The 23,084-nt window shown below is 47.6% G+C and overlaps 1 protein-coding gene across 7 annotated transcripts in view; it reads left to right on the top strand.

Annotated features, from left to right (window-relative positions):
* The window catches only part of KCNT1 (potassium sodium-activated channel subfamily T member 1), a 215,107-nt gene that overhangs the window by 88,112 nt on the left and 103,911 nt on the right, over nt 1–23,084 (top strand). For 2 of the 7 annotated variants that reach the window (XM_075578831.1, XM_075578833.1), the window contains exon 2: nt 524–565. The exons of the other annotated variants lie outside the window; for them this stretch is intronic. In XM_075578831.1, the coding sequence (XP_075434946.1) occupies nt 524–565 (42 nt within the window). The remainder of the gene's footprint in view (nt 1–523; nt 566–23,084) is intronic. 7 annotated transcript variants of the gene reach the window in all.

The following is a 23,084-nucleotide window of genomic DNA, read 5'->3' on the forward strand; positions in this document are numbered from 1 at the left end:
CACAAAGCATGGATTTTCCATAAGAGGCCGTCCACACATTGAAGTGAATGAGTCTTGAAGGTGACCGGACAAATCGCCTTTGTTATCGTGAGCACACACACTTTATTGTGAACTCTCCTTTTTGGAGAAATCTCGATTGTGACAACATATTTCTGTGGGGCCTTAAAAAAATGGCCACCCCACACTTTGTAAAACCTGCTATAAATCTCAACCCGGTAGCATTGGAACGGCTGCAAAATACTGACTCGCCTGCAGCAAGCAGCATGCGCTATGTATTGTGTGGGGCTTGTTATTGGGGTTTTCTCGCAGTTAAACTTGCATGGCTAAATATGCAAAGCATTTAAACATATCTGAAGTTGTGTAATCGCTATTAGAAGGGTCAAAATGTGTGACAGAGCTGTGCATCGCACAGAAACAGCAGCTTTAAGAAGATTGCATTGTTGACAGAGCACAGAGTATACCCATCTTCCTACATGTCTACAAATGTGATGATCTGTTTTGTGTCTCCTGCTTGGTGCTGTAGGCTGTATGCAGAAGGTTTCAGTATGGATCTGTCCTATTCACAGTGAGTTGGCATCTGCATGAATTACCTTACCAATGACTCTTATCACCAACCGCTGACCCCTGGGCCAGTGACGGGAGTAGCAGATGCCCAGTCTTAATGCATAGGAAACACAACTGGTCCCATGCACATCCAGTATAAGGGATAGGTTTCAAACCACGTTATCATGCAATTGGATGTTCTCATTTGGTAAGCTTCCTAAAAGCTCCAACCTGTCACTCCGTGTGGGTGTGTAAGGCTGCGTCCATAGAAGGACAGTCAGCGCTGAGCCGTGCGGATGCTCCGCGATGAGCCCCGTCATCCGCATGAGGATGTCTTGAGAGGGGGCTCCCGCGGGCGTCCGCAGGCGTGCTGAGGCGCAGGGATTTTCAGCCGACAGCAGAACCTGTTTCTGAACGCGCTGTCGGCTAAAAACCTCCAATCAGAGGGAAGCCGCATCAACGTCACGGCGCCGTGACGTCGGCGCTTCACGGGCTATTGGCCCAGTGACGTCAGTGCCCCGCCTCCCCCCGCCTCCCGATTGCGAACGCTGGCTAATCTGCTAGTTCGTGCAATCGCTCCTAATTGCGCAGACGAGCCTCAGCGTCAGCGCGGAGGAGCGCTGACTACTAAACTATGGACGCAGCCTAAGAGTGCAGGGTCTTCTTGTGCAAACAGCACCTTTTATCTGCTTTTGTTATATTTTAATACTGCACTGTACATGGTCATTGACATAATGGTAAATGTAGCACATAGCTAGAGATACTACCCAACTTCATTTAGTTATTGAGGCACTGATATCATTAATTGACTCCTATGATCTGTACAGGCATACCCCGCATTAACGTACGCAATGGGACCGGAGGATGGATGTAAAGTGAAAATGTACTTAAAGTGAAGCACTACCTTTTTTCCACTTATTGATGCATGTTCTGTACGGCAATCGTCATATACGTGCATAACTGATGTAAATAACACATTTGTAACAGGCTCTATAATCTCCCCGCTTGCGCACAGCTTCGGTACAGGTAAGGAGCTGGTATTGCTGTTCAGGACGTACTGACAGGCGCATGCGTGACCTGCTGTTTGCCTATTGGGCGACATGTACTTACTCGCGAGTGTACTTAAAGTGAGTGTCCTTAAAGCGGGGTATGCCTGTATCCCACCTGCTTTATAAGCTTTTGGGGGGGAGGGTGCCTCTTCTTCCATCACTTGTAGGTCTGCCATTGTTATCCATACTGTATACAGGTATGTACATTCTCCCAGAATGTTGCAATATTATATATGTATTCATCAAAGCCTTGAAGACCTTGGAAACAGTCTGAGAACAGAATGATACAAAGAGAATGCATTAGTCATTGTCGATCTAGCTAAAAACATACGGGATTTCTATGCACTGAGAAGGCTGGGACTCGTGTAGGTTAGCATAGCTTGTGCAAGAAAAACCAGGACCCTTTCCGAAACGGCGAGTATTACAGCAGTGTGCGCGCGTACACATTCTGCAGCAGAAGGCTGTGGGTGTTAATGCCCCATTGAACAATTTGCATTTTTTTTTTTTGCAGTGGAAATCAATTTGCCCTTAATGATAATTTCTTACCCAGAGGTTTTGGGTTCAGTAGGACGAATCTTGAGCTTTCTGTTATAACACAGAGCGACACAACGGGGAACATGTAAATTACTGGGGCCATAAAGTTACTGTGCAGCTAAAGGCAGCACTGCCAGGTTGTGTGGGAAGGCTTCTTAACAGCTATAATGTGTGACCTCTAGAGGTAATTACCTTTAAAGGTGCCTGAATGAAGAGCTACTCACTATTATTATGTAGTCCATTAGAAAAGGCAATGTGTCTAAAACTAATATGTATATACAGTACAATAATATACACATTGTATGTATATATATATATATATATATATATATATATATATATATATATATATATATATATATATATATATATATATATATATATATATATATATATATATGCAAATATAGCTGTATGCTCATCTGCATGTCTTAGGCAGGTCTGCAACCCCGCCTTTCCCCATTATCACCCAGCATACAGCACTTCCACTGCAGCAAGGGATTCTGGGAAATGACATGCAAATGAGCACACAGTGTCACTTTTTGCCTCAATAACCATTTTTAACATGGTTCCCTATAGGCTTAAGCTTGCTGCATGGTCACAGCTTTGAGCACAGCCAGGGTTAAGGTGCATACCCAGAAAACCACCCACAGACAGCTGTTTCGACCTTGATGGGTCTCATCAGTGTGGGGTTGATTTTACTGGGAATGCAAGAGAGGCTTATGGGATAGGCCAAACCATACTACTGAGTTAAGTTATGGTGAGTAAAAAAAGTGACAAAAACCCTCCACAGGAAAGCAAATATGCAAATATAGCTGTATGCTCATCTGCATGTCTTAGGCAGGTCTGCAACCCCGCCTTTCCCCATTATCACCCAGCATACAGCACTTCCACTGCAGCAAGGGATTCTGGGAAATGACATGCAAATGAGCACACAGTGTCACTTTTTGCCTCAATAACCATTTTTAACATGGTTCCCTATAGGCTTAAGCTTGCTGCATGGTCACAGCTTTGAGCACAGCCAGGGTTAAGGTGCATACCCAGAAAACCACCCACAGACAGCTGTTTCGACCTTGATGGGTCTCATCAGTGTGGGGTTGATTTTACTGGGAATGCAAGAGAGGCTTATGGGATAGGCCAAACCATACTACTGAGTTAAGTTATGGTGAGTAAAAAAAGTGACAAAAACCCTCCACAGGAAAGCAAATATGCAAATATAGCTGTATGCTCATCTGCATGTCTTAGGCAGGTCTGCAACCCCGCCTTTCCCCATTATCACCCAGCATACAGCACTTCCACTGCAGCAAGGGATTCTGGGAAATGACATGCAAATGAGCACACAGTGTCACTTTTTGCCTCAATAACCATTTTTAACATGGTTCCCTATAGGCTTAAGCTTGCTGCATGGTCACAGCTTTGAGCACAGCCAGGGTTAAGGTGCATACCCAGAAAACCACCCACAGACAGCTGTTTCGACCTTGATGGGTCTCATCAGTGTATATATATATATATATATATATATATATATATATATATATATATATATATATATATATATATTGTGACAAACGGCTTACTCCGGGGCTCCGCCGTCTGTCCGGGACTGTTAGAACACGGTCTTTTAGGGTAGGTTAAATGATGAGACGTCACGTACTGTTCCTTTAAACAGGCTATGCCTGGTTTATTCAGTCCCAGGCACTGAGACTGCCACAGTTTAAACAGAAAACAAAGCCAAACAAAAAGCTGCTCGTCTGAGCGATAACTTAAACTTAGATGTCCCTGACTCAGAGTTGGAAGTGGCTTGTCCACTTCCACCAACAAAATAAGTACCTTTGCAGTCTTTAGACAAACTAACCCGTCGGCATTGCCATGTTTGTGCCCCGACCTGTGTTCCACAGAAAATTTAAAGGGCTGTAGGCTTAGGAACCACCTGGTCACCCTAGCGTTCTTCTCCCTATTTTGACACATCCAGGTAAGGGGTGCATGATCTGTGACCAATCGGAACTTTCTCCCCAACAGATAATACTTGAGTGTCTCTACAGCCCACTTTATTGCGAGACACTCTTTCTCGACTATGGAGTAATTTTTCTCCTGGGGATTTAGTTTCCTACTTAAATAAAGGATGGGGTGCTCCTCCCCTTGAGACTCCTGGGAGAGAACCGCCCCCAGCCCTACCTCAGATGCGTCGGTTTGGACTACGAACTCTTTGGAGAAGTCAGGTGTGACCAACACTGGTTGGGCACAGAGAGCTTCTTTCAGGCTTCTAAAGGCCTGTTCGGCTTCGGGGGACCACTTTACCATTAGCGGTCCTCTTGCTTTTGTGAGGTCGGTTAGTGGGGTTGCCTTAGTTGCAAAATTGGGAATAAACCTCCTATAGTAGCCAATTAACCCCAAAAAGGTCCTTACTTGTTTTTTTGTGACTGGCCTTGGCCAATTTTGTATCGCCTCTACTTTGAGTGTTTGTGGTTTGAGTAACCCTCTACCAATAGAATACCCCAGATACTTGGCCTCCTCCAGACCAATAGTGCATTTAGCGGGGTTAGCAGTTAGTCCAGCAGACCGAACTGCGTCGAGCACAGCTTGGACCTTTGGAAGGTGGGACTGCCAATCTTCACTATGGATTACCACATCATCCAGGTAGGCGGCAGCGTACCGAACATGTGGTTTTAAAATTTTATCCATCATTCTTTGGAATGTGGCGGGAGCTCCATGTAAGCCAAAAGGCAGCACCTTATATTGAAAGAGGCCGTCTGGGGTTGAGAAGGCTGTTTTTTCTTTTGCCCTTTCTGTGAGGGGAACCTGCCAGTACCCTTTTGTTAGGTCTAGGGTTGTGAGATATCGGGCTTTGCCCAGTCTCTCTACAAGTTCATCCACCCTGGGCATAGGATAAGTATCAAATTTTGACACTGCGTTTAGTTTCCGGTAGTCATTACAAAACCTTGTTGTACCGTCTGGCTTTGGGACTAAAACTATAGGGCTGTTCCACCCACTTTGGGATTCCTCAATTACGCCTAGTTTTAGCATTTTTTTAACCTCTAAACTTATAGCCTCTCTCTTGGCCTCTGGGATTCGGTACGGTTTAAGGTTAAATCGGACCCCCGGTTCAGAGACTATGTCATGTTTAATTACGTTAGTTTTACCTGGCTGTGTAGAGAAGATTTCTTTGTTCCTTCTCACTAAACTCTGGACCTCTCGTTTCTGATGCACGGACAGTGTTTCAGCTATGCTAACCTCTGGGTCAGTTTCTTGATTCTCTGACGGACCTGGGGGTACTAGGGTTAACAACACCTCTCTATCTTTCCAGGGCTTGAGTAGGTTTATATGGTAAATTTGCTCAGGTTTCCTCCTACCTGGCTGCCTTACCCTATAATTTACTTCTCCCACTCTTTCCAAGACCTCATATGGCCCATGCCATTTAGCAAGGAATTTACTCTCCACGGTGGGAACCAGAACTAGTACCCTATCACCTGGAAAAAAAATTCTGACCCTAGCACCCTTATTATACGTATTCCTTTGTGCTTCTTGAGCTTTCTCCATGTGTTCCCTCACTATGGGTAGGACTGCAGCAATGCGGTCCTGCATTTGGGCAACATGCTCTATTACACTTCTGTAAGGGGTAACCTCGTGTTCCCAAGTTTCTTTGGCTATATCCAGTAAGCCCCTTGGATGTCGGCCATACAATAGTTCAAACGGGGAGAAGCCTGTGGATGACTGGGGAACTTCCCTAATGGCAAATAACAGGTATGGTAACAAACAGTCCCAGTTTTTCCCATCCTTATCGACCGCCCGGCGTAACATGCTCTTTAAGGTTTTATTGAACCTTTCCACTAAACCATCTGTTTGTGGATGATAGACTGAGGTTCTGAGATGCTTGATTTTTAGGAGTTTACATAGCTCTTTTGTTACTTGGGACATAAATGGTGTTCCCTGGTCAGATAAGATCTCTTTAGGAATTCCGACCCGGGAAAACAGAAGTACTAACTCTTTTGCTATGTTTTTAGCAGAGGTGCTACGTAGGGGAACTGCCTCCGGATATCGGGTAGCATAATCTAATATTACCAATATATGCTGATGTCCCCTAGCAGACTTTATTAGGGGTCCTACTAGATCCATAGCAATCCGGTCAAATGGTACCTCTATTATGGGAAGGGGTACCAATGGGCTGCGGTATGCTTTGAACGGGGCGGTGATCTGACATTCTGGGCATGAGGAACAATAGTTTGTAATTTCTGCCAGAACCCCAGGCCAATAAAAGCTTCGGAGAACCTTTTCTTTTGTCTTTTCCACCCCTAGGTGTCCCCCCAATGGATGACTATGTGCGAGGTGTAATACTACGTTACGGAATGTCCGTGGTACCAACAATTGTTTAGTTGTAACTGATTTTCTTTTATCAACCCGATATACTAGGTCGTTCTCTACCTCGAAGTAGGGGTAAGCAAGTGACCTATCTGGTTGGCCATGAGTACTATTCTGGTCCCGTATATTTCCCCTTGCTACCGCTAATGTGGGGTCCTCCCACTGGGCCTTCTTAAAACTCCCAGGACTGACCTCTAGGTCAGCGAGGGTCTTATCCTGTACTGGGGTGGTAAGTGCCTGATCAACATCTTGATTTGGGGTATTCCCTACCAAAGTAGTGATGGGGAAGGGAATTTCACAGCACTCCTCCTTTTCCCCCTTCTTATTTGGGCCCTCGTCAACCTCCATTTCTGAAAAAGGGAAAGGATTTGTTTCTTCTAACACTTCGTTATGGTCTGCTATTGAACTCTGGGCGCTATTCTGAGCTGGGGACCACATTTTTAGAAAATGGGGAAAGTCGGTCCCTATTAACACATCATGTGCCAGTTTGGGTACAACACCCACCTTGAAATCTAAAGAACCAAATTCTGTTTAAAAAAAAACATCAACAGTGGAATATTCATGATTATCCCCATGTATACAACAAATTGCCACTCTTTGTGAACTGTTTACCTGTTTCTTCTTAATGGGCAATAGGTATTCGGACACTAGTGTGACCATACTCCCAGAGTCAAGAAGTGCCCGAACCCTCTTACCATTAACCTTTACAAATGCCCACAGATGGTTATTCAAGGGGTCCTCTGGGCTAGGGCCCATACATTGGGACAACAGCGAATAAGGTTCCACGCTGTTGCATTGCATGGGCTCATCATTTAGTGGGCAGATTTTTGCTGTGTGGCCCCTCTCATGACAATTTACACATTTAGGTACATAGTCTGTTTCCCACTTAGAGCCTTTTCCCGGCTCCCCATGTTGGCTATTGCCCTTAGTGTGCGAACCACTGTTGCTGGAGCGGCGTGAAGGTGGTCGCCGCTCTTCAGCGCCCCTTAACCCCGGTACCCTTTTACCGTCTCTGGAAGAGTCCTGGAACCTCGGATAGTGGGGTTGCTCCACGACTGTGGGTTGCGGGTGCTCTTCTGCTGCACTGTACCTTTCTACAAGGGCCACAAGCTCATCCGCATTGTGGGGGTCACTCCGACTGACCCAACGGCGTAAGGCAGAGGGAAGTTTCCTCAAGAACTGGTCCATGACCAACCGTTCCACGATGTGGCTTGCTGAGTTGATCTCGGGTTGTAGCCACTTCCGGGCGAGGTGGATGAGGTCATACATCTGGCTTCGGGTGGCTTTATCCATCGTGAAGGACCATGCGTGAAACCTTTGGGCACGAACAGCCGTGGTTACGCCGAGGCGGGCGAGGATCTCGAACTTCAATTTTGCATAGACGTTAGCTTCGGCTGGCTCTAGATCAAAGTAAGCCTTCTGGGGTTCGCCGCTTAGGAAGGGTGCGATTAGACCAGCCCACTCAGCTTCTGGCCATCCCTCTCTCTGTGCCGTGCGTTCAAACGTGAGAAGATAGGCTTCCACATCATCCGAGGGTCCCATCTTCTGAAGGTAGTGGCTTGCCCTGGTCATTTTCGGAACTGGGGCTGCCTCTGCCAGTGGAAGGTTACTGATAGTCCCCCTCAGGATCTCGAGTTCCTGCTGTAAGCCCTGAGCGAACCGCTTTTGCTCCTCTCTCAGCAGGCGGTTTGTCTCTTGCTGGTTTGCATTAGTCTCTTGCTGGGCTATTAACAGCTGTCGCTGGGTTTCACTCGCCTGTTGCTGGGCTTCATTCGCGTCTTTCTGGACAGCGACATTGCGTACCAGCGCACTCACCACGTCTTCCATCTTGTTTGGAGAGAGAGAAAAAAAAACCTTCTTTTTTTTTTTTTTTTTAAAGTTCTTTAACCCCCAGACCTTTCAGTGTTCTGCCCGCATTCTCCACCATATGTGACAAACGGCTTACTCCGGGGCTCCGCCGTCTGTCCGGGACTGTTAGAACACGGTCTTTTAGGGTAGGTTAAATGATGAGACGTCACGTACTGTTCCTTTAAACAGGCTATGCCTGGTTTATTCAGTCCCAGGCACTGAGACTGCCACAGTTTAAACAGAAAACAAAGCCAAACAAAAAGCTGCTCGTCTGAGCGATAACTTAAACTTAGATGTCCCTGACTCAGAGTTGGAAGTGGCTTGTCCACTTCCACCAACAAAATAAGTACCTTTGCAGTCTTTAGACAAACTAACAGAATGAATGAAGCGATTTGGGAAAGAGGCTTTCTCACCCCTCTGCAGTTCAGCAGCCTTCCAGGCTCTTGGGCGGGGCCCAGAGGAAACAGGAAACAGGTCTTATATACCTGAACTCTAATCAGCATGACAGGTGACAGAAAACAGGCAGCAGACAAACTGTGGAATGGAGTGCCTGTACCACGAGGCTGCCCTGTTCAGCTTAGACAGGACAGAAACTGTTCAGTATCCTGGGAGCCCTGTATATGGAGTTTATTACCAACCCCTGGTTTCTGTCACAATATATATACATACAATGCTGTATAACACATGCACAATAAACCCTTTTAAGAAGGCTTTGTACAGTATCAACTGATTATTCTGATCCCATGCAATATATCTGTTATTACCATTCAATTATTTAGTGTCTGCATCAGCCATAAGAACCGTGCTCATCACGTTTTCTACGTTTGATGCTAAATTCTTTGAAAGGCTCGGACGATGCTGACGCTCATACAAATAGATGCATGTATATTTAACAGGAGCGTAGCACCCGTGTAAGCAAAAAAGCACCGGCTTATAGTGTCAGCGGTATTATATAACAGTATGCAAGCCTCGTAGGGTCCCCTTCCACAGCTCTACAAATGAATCAACCGTTGGCATCATTCTCAAGGAGGGTCAGGAGGAAGACTTAGCACTACAAGCAATGTATTTACAATGCCTCCCATTCATGTCACTGTATACTGTACATGTCTTTCTGTGCAGGTCCTGTTTCTAACCAGCTGACCATTCAACATCTTTACCATTCAAGGGACTAAGGTTGCATGGGGTATCCCTGGCTGGACCAGAATGCTCACCTAACCAGTGTCCTACAAAGAACACGTACCCCATTATTTGGGGCATTACACATTTGTGGGGTTGTGTGGATCTTTGTATGTGTGTGTCTGTGTGTGTGCCCCCTGCTTTCCGGGATACGTACCTCCTTAGGGGATGCAGATAGTTCTTATCAGAACATGTAGAAACATGAGAGAAGATTCTGCGCTCTCGGTCAGAATTGCACATACACTGTATTAAAAAGCAAATATCTTAGATAATTGATGGCTATACTGCAGCTCAAGATACACAAGAAAGCTCCCTTTGTTTTACGCCGGGGTTAACACTGCCTTCATATTTAGTATAGTACTAGCTGAGAGCCCCGGCGTTGCCCGGGATGTTTGTGGTGTGGGTGTGGCATTTGGGTGGGGAGTGGTCCACGCGGCCCATGTGCGGTGGTAGTGCTGCTGTGGCTGTACTGATGGTGATTGTATCGGTGTGCTGATTTGGGAGGGTTTGGTGCTGATGTGGGGGTGCGGATGTGGGTGTGCCGATGGGGGAGGTGCAAAGGTGGCGATGTGTGGGTGCTGATGGTGTTGATGGGGGCTGGGAATGGTGGGGAGCCGAGAATGCCAGTGTGCTGGGGGGGCATGGGATACCGGTGTGCTGATGTGGTCGTGCTGGGGTGTGTGTGTGTATACATGTTTGTGTGTATACATTGTATGTGTGTGTGTGTATACATGTGTGTGTGTGTGTGTGTGTGTATGTGTACGTGTGTGTATACACGTGTGTGTGTATGTGTATACACGTGTGTGTATACACGTGTGTGTGTATACACGTATGTGTGTATACACGTATGTGTGTATACACGTGTGTGTATACACGTGTGTGTCTATACACGTGTGTGTGTATACACGTGTGTGTGTGTATACACGTGTGTGTATACACATGTGTGTGTGTATACACATGTGTGTGTGTATACGTGTGTGTATACACGTGTGTATACACGTGTATACATGTTTGTGTGTGTGTATACATGTTTGTGTGTATACATTGTATGTGTGTGTGTATAAGTGGGTGTGTGTGTGTGTGTGTGTGTACATTTGTGTGTGTGTACACATGTTTGTCTGTGTATACACATGTGTGTGTATACACATGTGTGTGTGTGTGTATACGTGTGTGTGTGTGTGTGTGTGTGTATACATGTGTGTGTGTGTGTATACATGTGTGTGTGTGTATACATGTGTGTGTATACACATGTGTGTGTGTATACATGTGTGTGTATACACATGTGTGTGTATACACATGTGTGTGTGTACACATGTGTGTGTGTACACATGTGTGTGTGTGTGTACACATGTGTGTGTGTACACATGTGTGTGTGTGTACACATGTGTGTGTATACACATGTGTGTGTGTATACACGTGTGTGTGTGTATACACATGTGTGTGTGTATACACGTGTGTGTATACATGTGTGTGTGTATACATGTGTGTGTGTGTATACATGTGTGTGTGTATACATGTGTGTGTGTGTGTATACATGTGTGTGTGTGTATACATTATGTGTATGTATACCTGTGTGTATACGTGTGTGAGTGTATACGTGTGTGTGTGTATGTGTACATGTGTGTGTGTGTATGTCTCCATGTGTGTGTGTGTATGTCTCCATGTGTGTGTGTGTATGTCTCCATGTGTGTGTGTACGTGTACATGTGTGTGAGTATACGTGTACATGTGTGTGTGTGTACGTGTCTACGTGTACATGTGTGTGTGTGTGTGTACGTGTACATGTGTGTGTGTGTGTACGTGTCTACGTGTACATGTGTGTGTGTGTCTACGTGTACATGTGTGTGTGTCTACGTGTACGTGTGTGTGTCTACGTGCGTGTGTGTACGTGTGTGTGTGTGTGTGTGTACGTGTGTGTCTATGTGTGTGTGTGTCTACGTGTGTGTGTTTGTGTCTACGTGTGTGTGTTTGTGTCTACGTGTGTGTGTGTATACGTGTGTGTGTATACGTGTGTGTGTGTCTGCGTCTGTGTGTGTGTGTGTGTCTACGTGTGTGTGTGTGTGTCTACGTGTGTGTGTGTTTGTGTCCCTGTGTGTCCTTTGGCCCGTGACTCCGCCTCAGGGAAGGGGGGGGGGGGAGGTGGTGGGAAGGGGGGGGGTGGGGGGGAGGTGGTGGGAATGAGGGGGGGGAAGGGGAGGTGGGGGGGAGGTGGTGGGAAGGGAGGGGTGGGGGGGAGGTGGTGGGAAGGGGGGGGAGGTGGTGGGAAGGGGGGGGGAGGTGGTGGGGAGTGGGGGAGGTGGGAAGGGGGGTGGAGGTGGTGAGGAGGTGGTGGGAGGTTGTAAGGGGGGAGTGAAGGGAAGGTGAAGGGGGGGTGAAGGTGGGGGTGGAGGGGAGGTGAAGGGGGGGGGTGGAGGGGAGGTGAAGGGGGGGGGTGGAGGGGAGGTGAAGGGGGGGGTGGAGGGGAGGTGAAGGGGGGGGAGGGGGTGGAGGGGAGGTGAAGGGGGGGGGGTGGAGGGGAGGTGAAGGGGGGTGGAGGGGAGGTGAATGGGGGGGTGGAGGGGAGGTGAAGGGGGGGGGGTGGAGGGGAGGTGAAGGGGGGGGTGGAGGGGAGGTGAAGGGGGGGGTGGAGGGGAGGTGAAGGGGGGGTGGAGGGGAGGTGGAAGGGAAGGGAAGTGGAGTGAGGGGAGGGGTGGGTGAGGGGAGGTGAGGTGAAGGGGGGTGAGGGGAGGTGAAGGGGGGTGAGGGGAGGTGAAGGCCGCTCCCTCACCCGTCCGGCAGCTCCCTCACCCGTCCGGCCACTCCCACGTGGATCTGAGGCGGGAGGCAGCTTGTTGTGGCCGCTCCCCCGCTGTGTCCCGGGCGCTCGCTCGCTCCGCTGACTGTAGCGGCGCCGGGGGGGGGGGGGGGGGGGGTGGAGGGGAGGTGATTTGAAGGGGGGTGAGGGGTGGGTGAAGGCCGCTCACTCACCCGTCCGGCCGCTCCCACGTGGAACTGAGGCGGGAGGCAGCGTGTTGTGGCCGCTCCCCCGCTGTGTCCCGGGCACTCGCTACTCCGCTGACTGTAGCGGCGCCGGGGGGGGGGGTTTGAAAGCGCGGGAGACACGGGTAGAGGAGGAGGTGCGCGCGGGTGTGGAGGCTGATTTCGGGGAGGAAGAGGCGGAGGCTCCGGCGGGTATGTGAGCCCCCCCCCCCGGGTTATACATGCTGCTAATGTACACCCCCCCCCTACTGTGTGTGTGTGTGTGTCCCTGTGTGTGTGTGTGAGTGTGTGTGTGTGTGTGTGTCCGTGTGTGTGTGTCCGTGTGTGTGTGTGTGTGTGTGTGTGTGTGTCCCTGTGTGTGTCCTTGTGTGTGTCCCTGTGTGTGTGTTTGTGTCCCTGTGTGTCCTTTGGGCCGTCACTCCGCCTCAGGCCAATGAGAGGTGTGTGGGGGCGGCCCAAGGGACCAATGAGATTTCCCATAGGGACACCGGCAGGCAGGCATACAGTGCTTTCACTAATATAGTATAAGATTTAACCGGTGGCACTGACAAAAGGCAGGTGGAGTCTCCGAGTAACAGCTATGTAAACCATGGCGCTTTGATTTATATTAGGCTGTTCTAATCCAGTGACCCAAGCATGATGGTATTTGACGGAATGAAATAATTCCCTGAAATGTAACACGGTTTCCTAAATTGCAGTTTAGTGATTGCTGCCTTTAGAACAGGGGTGGGCAACTCCAGTCCCAAGCCCCCAAACAGGTCAGGTTTTCAGGATATCCCAGCTTCAGCACAGGTGGTGAGCTTCTGATTGAGCCACCTGTGCTGAAGCAGGGATATCCTGAAAACCGGACATGTTTGGGGGCTTGGGACTGGAGTTCAGCGCCCCTTTCCCACAGTGTCAGTATGAGCATTCAGCGACATTCCTCACGGCTATTTACTTTTGCTTAACAGATTTGTATATGTGTGACAGTGACAGGGGGAAGTCACTTGCTGAGAAGTATGCCTGGGAAACATACCTGTGACTGCGGAAACCAGCAGTCAGATGGTTAACCCAGTTAGAGGTACCTGAACAATCAGGGCTGAATTGACACAGCTGTCAGGCAGCTTGATAAGGAGGCTGCTGCTGGTAGTAGGTGGGTTCTCTCATACACCACAGCTCTCCTGTCTAGGCTGCTGGAGCCTGAATGCTCTAGTAGGACAGGAGTCCCCATAAGAATCTGTCATTTAAAGTCGGTAACCGGTTTAGTCAGCCACCTCGCAGTTACCGTTATACTGTATAGTTAGCCTCCCTACTGTGGAGTAGAGGTTCTTTTTAGGGTTTGTTTGCCTTAAAGGGACAGTGTACCTAATGTTGATTTGACTGTGGAAAATAAAAACCACTGAAGTTAAAAGCTTTACCCGCTGTTTGGGACTCTTACTGACCCCATTGTGGGGCCATCCTGCCACAGTGACATATTTCTTGTTCCCCTTCAAATGAATGTGGTTTGTCAGTTTCTCAAGTGTCCAATTACACCGGGACAGGTATCTCCTCTTACTAGAGAATGTGTCACTTTTTTTTCTTTTCTTCACACACTGGTCTTTTTTTGTCACTTTCTGGAGTTTCCGGGCTCAGAAACAACCTTTTTCTTTCACTTCCTATCACTCTCTTGTGGTGGTACATGGAGAGGCGCGTGGTGAAAAACACCCCAAGCCACAGACAGCTATAAATACGTTCCCCGTGTTCCACATCTGAAGAGAAATACGTGGCATGCCGTTTCCTCCTCTCCTTTGCCCCACCCCCAGGCTACTGACACCTCCTCCTGGTTGGCTGCTGCTGGTAATGTAACCAATCAGGATGGCGGAAGCTGCTCAGCCCCCTCGCAACAGCCCTGCTCTCTCCCTGCTCGGGGAAATCCCGCAGCCCCCCAAGCCGGTCAGATCACGATGTTCAGAGAGGTAATACACATTCATGTCCAGTATTACCTCTAACTTTGTACTGGACAGAGCGTCCATATACAGGACAGTCCGGTTCCATACTGGACACCTGGAAACCCTTGTGTACCCCCCACTCAACATTGTCTTGACACCCTCTCCCCTGGCTAGAAAACCTGGGGATCCTGAGGTACCCTTGTCTCCGGGGACCCGGGAATGCTGGTGGCCAGGCTGCATGTTGGCATTTGTTTAAAACCTTACACCGTGTCCTTTTAATTCGCCGAACTTTACACGACCAACGGGCACCATTGTGTTGTGCGGTTTTATTTCTTCCTGTTTAAATACCAGTTTTACTAGAGAAAAGTACTTGAAAGCTGTGTGGCTGAGGCCATTAGCATGTTGCTCCGTCTCAAAATGCGTTAAAATATAAATTATTCAAGCCAACACATTGCTTTTGATGCTTCCAGTGTGATCATTTCATAAGGACAACAATAATATTAACTGGCACGAAATAATCCATGTGCAGAGCGGGGAGCAGGGTCTTAGCTTGCACTGGGGTATACGTACTAGTACTAGAAGCAACATAAGGGATATCCTGTGGTGTCTACTCTGATAATCCGACCTATTTTAACCCTTAAAGCAGGAGTGGCTACCTCCAGTCCTCAAGGGCCAACAACAGGCCAGATATTATGGACATTGCTCAATCAGTGGCTCGGTCAACGACTGAGCAACCTGTGCTGAAGCAGGGATATCCTTAAACATTTGACCTGTCGGTGGGCCTTGAGGACTGGAATTGGCCACCCCTGGCTTAAAAAAAAGGAACTCATTGCAGAATCCCTTCCAGCAATGAAGAGGTTAAGCTTTGTTAAATCTATTTTTGGTTATTTGCAGTGCAAATAATCTCTCTAATTACAAAGCCCACGAGGGTGTCAAAAGCTCAGTTATACCTTATTTATATACGTATCTGTGTTACATAATAATACAGTGTACTGCCCTGTGTAATAATGTACAATATGCCTCTTTTGCATTCACCGTGCAGAATATTTTCCTTTTATTTACAGCCAGGTTGTACTGGACCAGTAAAATGATTCTTTGTAGTTGTATCACAGATGTATCTTTTTCCTCTAAGAAGGACAGGGATTTTGGTCCATTAAGGGGTTTTCCTGTCCGCAGCTGCCCCGCACTTTTCCATGACAACCATAGCTTCTAGCGCTCTACTTGGCCACAGTCAGCATTATAACTAAACATAATCATGTTCTATGCTGGGGAGAAACGCCAGTACGTTTTCCCATTTCTTTTGATACTGAATTGAGATTATAAACCCATTGGAGCAGCAAACGTATACCCTTATCAACTAATTGCATATAGCACAGAACACACAAGCATCGCTATATACAGTACATGTAATACAATAATACATCAAGGGTAAGGAGTTGGAAGTGGGGGGTGGGTTGTGTGCCTAGAACAGGGGTGGCCAACTACAGTCCTCAATGGCCACCAACAGGTCTGGTTTTAAGGATATTCCTGCTTCAGCACAGGTGGCTCAGTCAATGACTGCGCCACCTGTGCTGAAGCAGAGATATCCTTAAAATCTGACCAGTTGGTGGCCCTTGAGGACTGGAGTTGGCTACCCCTGGCCAAGAACAGGGGTGCTTAACTCCAGTCCTCAAGCCCCCCCGCCCCACCCCCTAACAGGTCAGGTTTTCAGGATATCACAGCTTCAGCACAGGTGGCTCAAGCAGCCCCAGCTTCAGCACAGGTGGCTCAATCAGAGGCTGTCGAATACTGAAGACTGAATTCTGACACATTTCGTTGTTGAAGTCTGATTTTCTGTTGTATCGTGTGGGTGGCGAGAAGGTGCAATCTATGTTCTTACAAACAAAAAACCTGTTCTGCTGCTATATTTCTTTGAAATGGAGCACGTTTGCCCTTCGCAGCATTGATAGCCGGTTTTCTCTCTCTCCGGTTCTAAGCTCAGAGAGCAGCCCTGCAATTTTATTGACGATGGCAAAGACTGGGCTTTGTAAGAAAAATGGATTATAAAAAAAAAAAAAGGGCCGGAGTACCTGGCCACTCATCATTAGTACGACTATCAAATGCAATCCAGTAAGCACTTACTGTACTGTATGTAATGACAGGTGTGCTGGGCTGCAGAGCAGTGCGTGCTTAATAACCGCACTCTCAGAATGTAGCGCGAGTAACTCTGCCACGGTCGCAGCATTAATCTGTCTAGGCCGCGACCATCGCGGGGCCGTGAAAACGCAGACCTTCACATATGCTACATCTGTACTTAACCTGCTATTCGGCACGCTACATTTTTAGTGGCCCACCATTCCTTGCTATTGCTATGAACATAGGGTTGAAGCAGGGGGTCTCTGGAGCCGAACCCTGTTAGTTTCAGCTCCGGGGGGATCCCATGCTACCGGAGATGCCGCCGTAAAGGGGGGTGCACGGCTAGCAGGGTTCACGTAATGGCGGCGTTTTCAAGCTTGCGTGCCCTTTTGGTCAATAGGGCGTGACGTCACCAGGTCCGGCTTCCTATTGGACCACGTGACGCAGAACTTTAAACTTTGCAGAGATACCGGCACCCCCTTTGGAGGTAAATATTTCAGGAAGCAGGGGGACACCCGAAACAGAAATGAATGGGGTTCAGCTTCAATCCTATGTTCAAAATATAAATAATACTCATTTGAAAACCTGACCTGTTGGTAACTCTTGAGAACTGGCGTTGCCCATCCCCAGGGAAATGATATCCATCAAAAGGCCGCCTATATTCCATCGGTCTAAGACCGGATGCCCAGTGGCTGCTGCAGCACAGCAATGCCCTCTATGGGGCAGGCCTCAGTGACTGCGTGTGTGTGGACGCGCAAAGCTCTGTGACGCGTATGCTGGCAGGGAAGACAAGAATTTTGTCTTCCCATGCCGTGGTCGACGTGCACCAATGGAAGGGCAGATCTGCCTCATCATGGCCACGCCCCCTGTCATGGCCCCACCCCCTGCATAACCCTACAGACCGCCGATCGCGGCTTTAAACTGTGCACGCGTCGCCTGGACGCCGGGCGCGTGTGCAGCAGTGAGGACTGGAGCCGTAGCCTTGCCATGACTATGAACTGACTATATAGTAGTATATAGATAATATAAAGGGCGTGTGGCGATGCATTGAGATGTCCTCAGAACACATTGAATAGTGGCCAGAGTCTTATCTCGCCAGAGACACAATACATCGATCTGTTTATATAACTGCGTCTCCCGGATAGTATTTACAGGAATGTTTTTCAGCTCAGGCTTTTGAAACACACAGGGGGATAAATACAACAATCGGTAGTGCTTTTATAGTGATGGAAATGTGCGGTCTACGGTTGAAAGATTCAATTTAGCTGCGTGATCCTTCAGTGAAGTAATCATGATCCCGTATATCTTTCTTTATTAGAACTTACTTAGCAACTCTCTTACTTTTATGGGGACAGCCAGTTGTCAGGGAGATAAGTATTTGCCCAATAAAGCAGATTAGCCAGTAATAAAATGGGGGGTCTCTTTGTTAGTGAAATTGAGAATATCCTTGGATTTAAACATATAAATATAGAATATTAAAGAGGCAATCCAAGCTGTGTGAATATATATATATATATATATATATATATATCATTGAAGCAGGGGGTCTTCGGAGCTGAACCCCATTAATTTCAACTCTGGGGAACCCCTGCTTCTGGAGATACTTCCCTCCGAATTAGGTGCTCTCCGCGGCTGCCAGGGTTCACATTATGTCCGCTGTTGAAAGTTTTCGCTTCCTGTGGGCCAATAGGAAGTCGTGACATCATCGGTGCAGCTTCCTATTGGCTCATGTCACGCGGGAGCTTTAAACTTTAAAACCCTGCTTGCTGAGCCAGAGCAGCTACCGGCATCTACTTCGGAGGTAATTATCTCCGGAAGCCGGGGTCCCCGGACCTCAAATGAATGGGGGTCAGTTCTGGAGAACCCCTGCTTCTATGATATATAAATATAAATAAAAATTACCTTCTCGGATTGCTACTTTAAACCACCAGCTGGTGAAGTGAAGACTGCAAGTTGTTTTTCTGTATCCGTGACTGCTCAAAGTTTCAAAAGGAAAGGACAAATTCATCAGTTGCGGTTACGGGGGATCGCACCCCATTCAGCATTAACTTCAATTGATTTGAATAGGAGTTAACGCCAGAATGGGTGCGCTAACCCACACCAGCACTTGCTAAATCTGCCCCAATGTGGGGTATCTACAATAAGCTCTGAGGGTCTGAGATGTTTACTTGGATCACAGAATGGGACAACTAACCGCAGCCAACTCACTGCCGGCTGTCTCGCTGCTAAGAGAAGTAATTATGGGGTTAACTTTAGGGGTTTTAGGCTAATGGGTTAAGCTTTTTAGCAGAAGGGGTAAGGTTAGGGTAAGGGGTTCAGGAGTTTGGGTTTTACGGTAAGGGCTTAAATGTGGCTTTTTAGGGTAAGGTATTAAGGTTTTTATGGGGAAGATTAGCGTTGGCATTAGGGGTTAGGGTTTTAGGGTAAGGGGTTAACGGATCAGGGTAAAGGACTTCACGTTAGGGGATTTTGCAGTAAGGTTAGAGGCTAGTTTCACGGCAGCGAGTTTTCTGCCGCAGGGCGTCCTAGACCGCTTGGACCTTGTTAGGCTGGAGAGCTCCATGCTGGTATCACAACCTCTAAGACATGGTGGGAATTCCGTACATTGCGTTGTATAAGTACGTGATACTTAGAGAAACAAAGAGATACCGTCTCAATATTGCAGTAAGCACAGGGGGGTGCGGGGGGCATTCAGATGAAAGGTTGTCTTTACACAATCACGCCTACCACACTCACGAATGTGCTGTACCCCGTAGTGTGGGAGGAGGAAACCTTCCACTCAACGATCTAATAATAAGCTCTAGCTCTAATGGGTGCTTAACTCAAGGGAATTCTAAAGGAAAACTGTGCGGATCATCATTGTGTGGGACCAACATGAAAATATTTGGATACAAAGCAGCAAAACTTCCTTTTCCTCCTGTTTTACAGTGCATAGATATTGCCATCATTAGGTTGGGATAGATTCAGATACCTCTCAAGAAGATACTTTTATAGTATGTATGTTTGTATCTATGTCTTTATATAGCACCATTAATGTACATAGTGCTTCACAGCAGTAATAGACGTGACAATCCTATACATAACAAATAATACAAATAACAGATCATGGGAATAAGTGCTTCAGACATAAAAGTAACATTTAGGAAGAGGACTCCCTGCTCCGAAGAGCTTACAATCTAATTGGTAGGAAGAACATACAGAGACAGTAGGAGGGCGTACTGGTAAGTGCGTCTGCAATGGGGCAAGGTTTATGTATCATGTGTATAGTGTTAGTCACGGTGCTAGTCATACGCTTCTTTAAGCAGGTGTGTTTTAAGGTGGGTCTTAAAGGTGGATAGAGAGGGTGCTAGTTGGGTATTAGGGTGGGGGGCATTCCAGACGTGTGGGGCAGTCGGCGATAAAGGTTTAAGGTGGGAGAGGGCTTTAGATACAAAGGGGGTAGAGAGAAGACATCCTTGAGCAGAACGCAGGAGTCGGGATGGTGCATAGCCAGAAATTAGGGCTGAGATGTAAGGAGGAGCAGAAGAGTGTAAAGCTTTAAAAGTGGGGTGGAGAATTGAGTGTGTGATACAGGATTTGATAGGAAGCCAGGAGAGGGAAAACTTGGGTATTAAAGCAGCAAAACACATGGCACTCTGTCCTTTTCCTTTCAGTTGTACGATTGAAGTCGGTCTCCGGTAATGAACTGTGTTCATTTCAGCTCTGAATACCCCCTGCTTCCAGAGATACTGACCTCCGTAGTGGTGCCGGTATCTCTGCAGTCAGGGAGTTTGTGTGCCTAACGAAACGCTGGCTTACAGTGGTGTGAAAAAGAAAGTACACCCTCTTTGAATTCAATGGTTTTACAAATCAGGACATAATAACAATCATCTGTTCCTTAGCAGGTCTTAAAATTAGGTAAATACAACCTCAGATGAACAACAACACATGACATATTACATTGTCATGATGTATTTAACAAAAATAAAGCCAAAGCACTTAAAGTAAATTCTGGGGGAAGCGCGTGCAAGGCCTCTGTAACTTCCCTTATCTGGTCTCCGGCTCCAGCAACGCGACGCCATGGTGACAAATGACACAGCGGGGTCACATGACGTGGCATCCGGAGATGCTAGACACCAGGTTAGGGGGATGTGAGTGGGGGGGGGGGGGGGGGGTGGAGAGAGCAGACAGGTAGGGTGCAGACTGAAAAGTTTGCGCACCACTGTTATAACTGGCAAAAAAAAAGGATCTAGTGCAAGGTGTTTTTCTGCTTTAATTCTCACATTTTCACAGCTATAAAAGTCTCTTCATGTGAGGCATCTGAATCTATCACAGCCTAATGATAGCTGTACAGTATCTCAGCACTTGAGCTGCCCCTTAATAAATCCACCCTGTAATAAACACATCTCCCTGAAATGGAAGGATAGAGCCTTCCACTGTTGACGCTGCACATGGCTCAAGACTCTCAAGCTCATATTGATGTTCCTTTGCTTGCACGTTAATGTGAGGCAGAAATGTGCGTGGCAGGAGCCAGCAGATCAGGTGGCAGCGAGCACATATGAGCTTGTAAGTTTGTGCCAGCAGCATCCTGGACTGGTGTAACTTCTAGGCTCAATATAAACAGAAGAGGCTTGCGCGGTGAAGCGACACAGCCCTGTTTTTGTCACTTGTGTTTACAGCAGTTGTGACATTTGTTGTTTTTTTTTATTGAAGATTGTTAAAGTTTAATGTTAGAACTTAGAAGTCTAATTTCAAAGAAGACATTAATATCACTGCAAGAAGAGTAGAAGGTTATCAGGACATTGTGTGTTTCTGGAACCATGTAAGTGCGATCTTCACTTTGTTGGAAAGTCTGCAATTGTAGATGCAGCCAGCTTCATTGTTCCCTCTGGTGGGATATGGGACATTCTGCGCTCTGACTGCCATTGAATCTCATGAAAATTGTGATATTCTGCATTGCAACGTCTTTTGTTGTGTGATCTCTAGGGAATCTGGGCTGGCTACGTCTTTATCAACTGTTTTTAACTACAATACCAGCATGGTACCTGGAAACACCGTATGGCACCAGTACATTCTACAGTTGTATTGTTTATTGCTGTGTTTAAATTCAATACACCTTTCTAGACCCACGGTGGTACTTACTTTGCTGTGACAGCATTACAATAAGTGTAACAGTGATGTATGTAGGATGGTAACCAATCTCCTGTAGTGCAGAAAGTTCACAGAGTGTAACATAATTAGCCACTAAGGATTAGGTTCACCAAACGCCTCTTCACTTGAGCGTCATTAAAGCTGCAGTTCAGGCAATATCCTGCATGTGTGTTTTTTTTAATAAATCAGTTCTGTAGTAAGAAAAAATACTTTTAGCATTTTCTGTTTTTAAAAAAACAACTTTGAAAGACCAATTTTCTTGTATTCTATTTTAACAGCCATTTGCTAAGGCACTGCCCCTTCATGTCCTGTCACAAGCTCTGGCACACCCCTTTGTCAGCCCTGCCCTCCCTCATGTCAGTGCAGGAGTGCTCATGAATATTCATGAGCTTCAACTGAGAGACAGAAGCATAAAGGCTTTATGCGCCGCCCCTCCTTTGTGACGCTAAACCAAATAATGGAGACCACACAATGTTGGAAGAAAAGGTCACAGCTTTATTTTAACATCCGCTGTTAAAATCCTACCAGCCTGCCCGCCAGCCAAGTATGCTCCATGCAAAATGGGGGGTAGGGGGAGATCCCTGCCGACAGCCAGCAATTGGCCCGCTCCCTCCCCCAGCCCGTATCATGTGCATGGGGGGGGAGATCCCTGCCGACAGCCAGCAATTGGCCCGCTCCCTCCCCCCGCCCGTATCATGTGCATGGGAGGGAGATCGCTGCCGACAGCCAGCAATTGGCCCGCTCCCTCCCTCCGCCCAAAAGCACTGTAAAATGGGAGGGGGAGATCCTCATTCAGCCGATGTTGGGCTGCTTCCCTCCCCCTCCCGCCCCTAGGGTTAGCTTAGGCCCAGCCCTAAAGCTGGCGCCCAGCCTTTTACCAGCGTTGATTGGGCATAGGCCGGCCCGGCCCTACAGCCGGCGCCTCCAGCCTGCCGCGCTGTTCTAGGGGCTCCAGCTGAGGGACAGACCCTAAAGTCCTCGCCCTTTCTCCGTCTCGTGAGCTTGGCTGGCGCGGCAGCTCCGCCACCCGGAGGCCCCTCTGCCGGGCACTGGCTACCCTGGGGCCGACACGCCCACCCAAAGCTGCAACCTCTGATCTTAATTCTTCCCGCAAAAAACCCTTGATGTTACTTAAGAACACCTAAACCCCTTTGGTGATAGATGCACGCAGTCCCTTCTGTGCCAGCTGCACTCCTTGGTGTCAGTCTCTCTGCGCTTTAAGAGTTTTACCGCCGCTAGAGGATGAATTTTGCCCATGGCCTTATTTACCTTCCTCCTAGCTTTCTCTTTCCGTGGCCCTTTTAAAATTTGCTTTGGACTAAATACAGACCAAATGATTAAAACCTCACTCCACAGCGCCTTTAAGCGGGCGCATTCCTGCCGTAACCGATAAATCAACTCTAGTGTTTTGGTGTTGGCTGGATCATTCCCCACGAGGTGTAGCAAAC

This window comes from Ascaphus truei, chromosome 21 (genome assembly GCF_040206685.1).
Source record: "Ascaphus truei isolate aAscTru1 chromosome 21, aAscTru1.hap1, whole genome shotgun sequence".
Lineage (NCBI taxonomy): Eukaryota > Metazoa > Chordata > Amphibia > Anura > Ascaphidae > Ascaphus > Ascaphus truei.